At 39.2% G+C, this 5,019-nt stretch overlaps 1 protein-coding gene across 1 annotated transcript in view; it reads right to left on the reverse strand.

Moving 5' to 3' along the window:
* Nucleotides 1-5,019, reverse strand: part of lrp5 (low density lipoprotein receptor-related protein 5) — a 98,520-nt gene that overhangs the window by 56,027 nt on the left and 37,474 nt on the right. The window contains exons 6-11 of the mRNA XM_020612711.1: nt 4,395-4,591; nt 3,952-4,083; nt 1,106-1,194; nt 800-1,018; nt 360-448; nt 7-131 (exon numbers count right to left, since the gene is read on the reverse strand). Of these exons, the coding sequence (XP_020468367.1) occupies nt 7-131; nt 360-448; nt 800-1,018; nt 1,106-1,194; nt 3,952-4,083; nt 4,395-4,591 (851 nt within the window). The remainder of the gene's footprint in view (nt 1-6; nt 132-359; nt 449-799; nt 1,019-1,105; nt 1,195-3,951; nt 4,084-4,394; nt 4,592-5,019) is intronic.

Raw genomic sequence — 5,019 nt, forward strand, 5'->3', positions numbered from 1 at the left:
CTGCTGAGTAATCTACTGCCAGCCCATTGGGCCACCCCAGGGAGCTGTTGAGCAAAACCACTCGGTCTGTTCCATCCAGACTGGCCCGCTCAATCTTGGGATGCCTACCCCAGTCAGTCCAGTACATGTAGCTGAGAGAGACAGAGGCAAAAAGAGAAGATCAGGCATAAGGAAATCATACCTTTTACTCATTTCACAACTAGTTAAGCTGTCAATCGTTTCATCATTTCTACATGTACAAGTACTAGAGGGGGGTATCATACCCAATTACTGGTATCATAATCAGAGCATCCCTAACTCATCGGTAGCACCTTCCCTCCTATTACAGCTAACTACAATAAATACACACAAGCACCTACCCATTGACAGGATCCAGGACAATAGCTCTGGGTTCATCCAAGTTCTCAGAAATCAAAATTTTCCGAAACGTGCCGTTCAGCCTGGTAACCTAAAATGCCACATGACATGATTTATTAAATTTGTGTTCAACCAGTTTGCTTACATGTTTTTTTTATCATTTTTTCCTTATTAAAAATCAGCCAATGTTGTTTGTTTTCTATGTAGTGATAAATCATGACGTTGAATACAGCATTCATATTTGTCTAATAATATTCTTACACCATGAGTAGGGAGGCATGATTACTCAGTTACCTGTCAGAATTATAGCTATACATTACAAGTGACTCAAACTTTTTATAAATACCATAAACTATGAAACAAAGCAAGCAAAAGTCAAACAGTGATTTCCTACAGACAGCTTTCTACAATTGACAGAACTAATGCAAAGTGACAGATGTACCTCAATCCGATCAGTGCCAGTGTCGGTCCAGTACAGGTTTCTAGCCACCCAGTCCACAGCAATGCCATCTGGGTGGTTGATCTCTGTGGTAACCAGCATCATGGCATTACTGCCATCAATGTGAGATCGCCGGATGGCCCGAACCTCATCATCTGTCCAATAGATGTAACCCTCAACCGGGTCGTAGTCTATAGCTATGGCATTGCGAATGTCATCCACCTGCATGAGCAGAGGAACAATGGTGACTATATGAAAGTGCAACATGACAGGACTGATAAGTCTGTGTATGTGTGTGTGTGTGTGTACCTGTAGCACTATGTCGGTGAAGTCTGGCGTGTCCAGTGAGATTCTTCGGAGGTCAGTCCGACGAGCCAGCAGCAAAACCTGCTCCGCTCCTAAATCAACCACACACTTTTTATTAATTGTTAGGTGTTGATTCATGTTGATTTAAGCTGTGCATATTGTTAATCAACAAGTGCTCCCTGGAGGATTTGTGACAGTTGATTTATCTCTGAGACAACAAAACAGACTAGTCCTGCACCATGTATTATTTTATTAAATAGAGGTGCCAGATGTGTTGAGATGTCTAAAGGTCTCTAAATGCTCAAAAAACTAAATATGATATTTTTATGAAAACAAACATTCAGTATCCTGGGTCTCAAAACTTTGGAAGGAACTGAAATGGATAAAGTCTCTGCATACAGATATCTTGGAATGTGGCTGGATGACAAAGCATCTTCTTATACCTATACCGATAATCTTGTAAAGAAACTGCAACCAAAATTTGATTTTTATTTTATTTAGTTTTTCAGAATCAGAATCAGCTTTATTGGCCAGGTGTGACGGACACACGAGGAATTTGACTCTGGTACATCGGCTCTCAATGTGCAAACAGTAAACCAGCATAATAAGGCTGTGTAATATAACAAAATAGCAGTATTAAAATCAACAAACAGTGCAAACAATGCAGAAAAAGCAGTATAAACAGACATTAAACAATGCAGATGGAATGTTAATTGAAATGAGATAAATAGGGATAAAACAGAGTACTTAAGAACTAGAGACCTGTACAAGTCTGTATGTAACACTCTTTGCTAGTGTTACAAATTTTCTAGTACTTTTCTGTGACCAGTGACTATGGTAGACGGGATTTTTTATACTACCAAGGCCAGTACAAGAGGGAGTTTCTCTGATCAGAATCTTCCAGATTCGTGGGAGCCAAGAGATGAATAACCACAGTGAAACAACCAACACAACCTATGGTAAAACAGTTTAATTTTATATTAAAAATGGATGGGGGAAAAAAATCACATTCATTGGTAAAGAAATTAACTGAGGATGAGCGCTTGTACAAAACAAAATAAAATCCAATTCAGTCCTTTGTTTCAGTATGTGGAAATCCATTCATGTCTTAAGTCTGTTCAGTGTCCTGTTCAATTCAATGTCTTGTAACCAGTGTAGTTACTAGCTACCACTGTGTTCGGTTCCTGGGGCTCAGGCTCGCCATCCAGTACTGGAGAGGTGTTGATTCTCAGCTGCTGCAGAGTAACTCCGTTTGAATCCAACTAAGACAAAAAACCTGACCAATGCAGGGTAACATGTGCTAGCAAAACACAAAGGTGTGGGTTCCCAGGTCCAGGCCGGCCCACAACCCTCCTTCAACTCAAAATCTCTATTCCACAATATTCCCGTTTCACAAATTCTCCGAATTTCATGTGTTGCAACCACAAGGCTCCCAAGCGTATCACATGATGTTGAGCTCAAACGGGATGTTCGCTCCCAAGGGAGGGACTACCAACCCCACTGGCCAATGACAGAGCCCACCAAATCAGCTGGTTGGCTGCTCGCACAGTCACAAAACACTTCTGCATTTGCACTGGTTTTCTCACCACCACCCAACACCATTCAATAATCCCTTGATGAACCCATTTTTAACCTATATTTATTAGTCCTTTAACCACACTGCAAAGTTAATAACTGTACAGTTATTCCAGGTTTGACTGGTGTTTCAGCACAGGGTTACATGTACAACTCCTGACATTTAATCCTATAAACACTCCCTGTCTTAGGTCAGTTAGGATCACTACTTTATTTTAAGAATGTGAAATGTCAGAATAATAGCAGAGAAAAAGATTTATCTCAGCTTTCATTTCTTTCATCACATTCCCAGTGGGTCAGATGTTTACATACACTCGGTTAGCATTACCTTTCAATTGGTTAACTTGGGTCAGATGTTTGAGGACGCCTTCCACGAGCTTCTTACAATAAGTTACTGGAATTTTCGCCCGTTTGTAAGTAGTTTCACAGACAATCTTAATTCATACTATCAGTTCACAAAATTCACTGTTGGGTTCATATCATGGTTTTGGGGTCATGGTTTTTGGTTCAGTCAAGTATGTTTCTGCTAAAGCAGGGGGAGAGCACTGCCAATTTCAACAGGTTTTTCATTTAATTGGCAAAAAATTAACTAATGTTTTCCTTAAAATTCTGGATAAGAACATAAGGAACATGAACACTTCTTCATTGTCAGCACAGAGTGAAGCACAAACCAAACGCACACTGTTTCAAAATAACACTACTCTGATCATTTTCTTTTCCTGTTCTTCTGCAAGATGATGAGTTTGTTCACATTCTCTGGCAAAAGACGGGTTTTACTCAAGAAAACTCTCACTCGGTACAGACGTACCCGGGACTGAATTAACACCATTTTATCCATGTTTTTTAAGCATGTTGCCTAATAGACAGAACTTTCCTCTGATCTCTGTATCAAGCCAAGGAATATCAGCAACTTTATACATTTATTCATAAAAACATTCTGATTTCTTCCCAATGAGCCTACATGAAACAATTTTTGTCCAGTACATTTTTTGTTGTTGGTCAGCCTGGTGAAGACCATTTGTCCGACTGCTGTCCTGCTTTTTTTTCCTATGCCTTAACCCAATTCAAATGAACCACACAACACATACATGCCCATAACTGTAACTACCAAACCAAATGGCCTGGAACTTTTAATTGAACAGTTGCCCCCCTGCTGTCTATGCAACACTGAGGAGTTGCCAGTCTTCCAAGTACCCCCAGCCAGTCCTCTTAAGAATTACAATTACCAGTGGCTATTTAGTTTGTGGTCATACTGGTGTTAATAACATCCATACCTGGTTTGCATGTTTTCCCATCTGCTTTAAGTTGAACTCCAGTGGGGCAGGCGCAACTGTAGAAAGGCTGGACGGGAGAAAGTAGGCAAAGATGACTACAGCCTCCATTATTGATATTGCAGGGTGTATGGACTGCAGTGACAGGAAGAAAAACATGAGAGGAAGGAGAACAGATGAGTGGGCATCATAAAACAAGGAATTGGTTTTTCTTTGTTCCTGAAAAGGTGACATTATGAAGATGTGAGATTTTTTTGCCATTAGAAATGACTAGGCTAAATAAAACAATCCTGTATAAGGTATTGCCTTACATTTTATAAAATACTTTTTTTTTATTATTATTTATTAATCATCACAGAACAATGACTGTTCATCCCATATAATAGTTTGCTTGAATACCATTTCCACTCTAACAGATACACATTAATAAAACCCATTGTACTTACTGTAAGGCTGTCGATAGGGCTCCAGAACCTGGATGTCCATAGGAGAATAAATCCCACCAAGGATCTCTCTGGCTTTATCTCCACTGTGTTTATTACAGGCATGAATGGAGCGGGTCTGCCAGTCAGTCCAGTATAAGGTCTCCTCAGAAAGTGTTAATGCAAAAGGATGGGTGAGGGTCCCCTCCACCACTGTTTCACTGCAGGAGTAAAGAAAAGCTTCTGAATGTTTTGAAGACTCCTATTGCAAAATGGTATTTGTGTGTCATGAAAATGAACTTAAAAATACAGTATGTCTGAAATTAGTTTCTATTTCAATATTATACCCCATAACATCATTGGTTTGCAAGCAGTATTTCTACATAGATAATTTTGTTCTACACCATGCTAGTGATATGCTAAAAACTTATTACAGATTGTTAACATTCTTACATAATTACATACTTTGATAATTATCTTCTACATCACACAAGTAGAATTATTACATAGTGTTAACATTCTTACACCACACCCACAATGTTACACCTGATTAATCATTAAACCTGTTCTTGCATATATCTTGATTGACACATACCTTTATATTTATGTTTAAACTCATCAATTCTCTTACTGTTTTTTATGTCCACAC

The sequence above is a fragment of the Monopterus albus genome, unplaced genomic scaffold, assembly GCF_001952655.1.
Source record: "Monopterus albus unplaced genomic scaffold, M_albus_1.0 scaffold127.1, whole genome shotgun sequence".
Classification (NCBI taxonomy): Eukaryota; Metazoa; Chordata; class Actinopteri; order Synbranchiformes; family Synbranchidae; genus Monopterus; species Monopterus albus.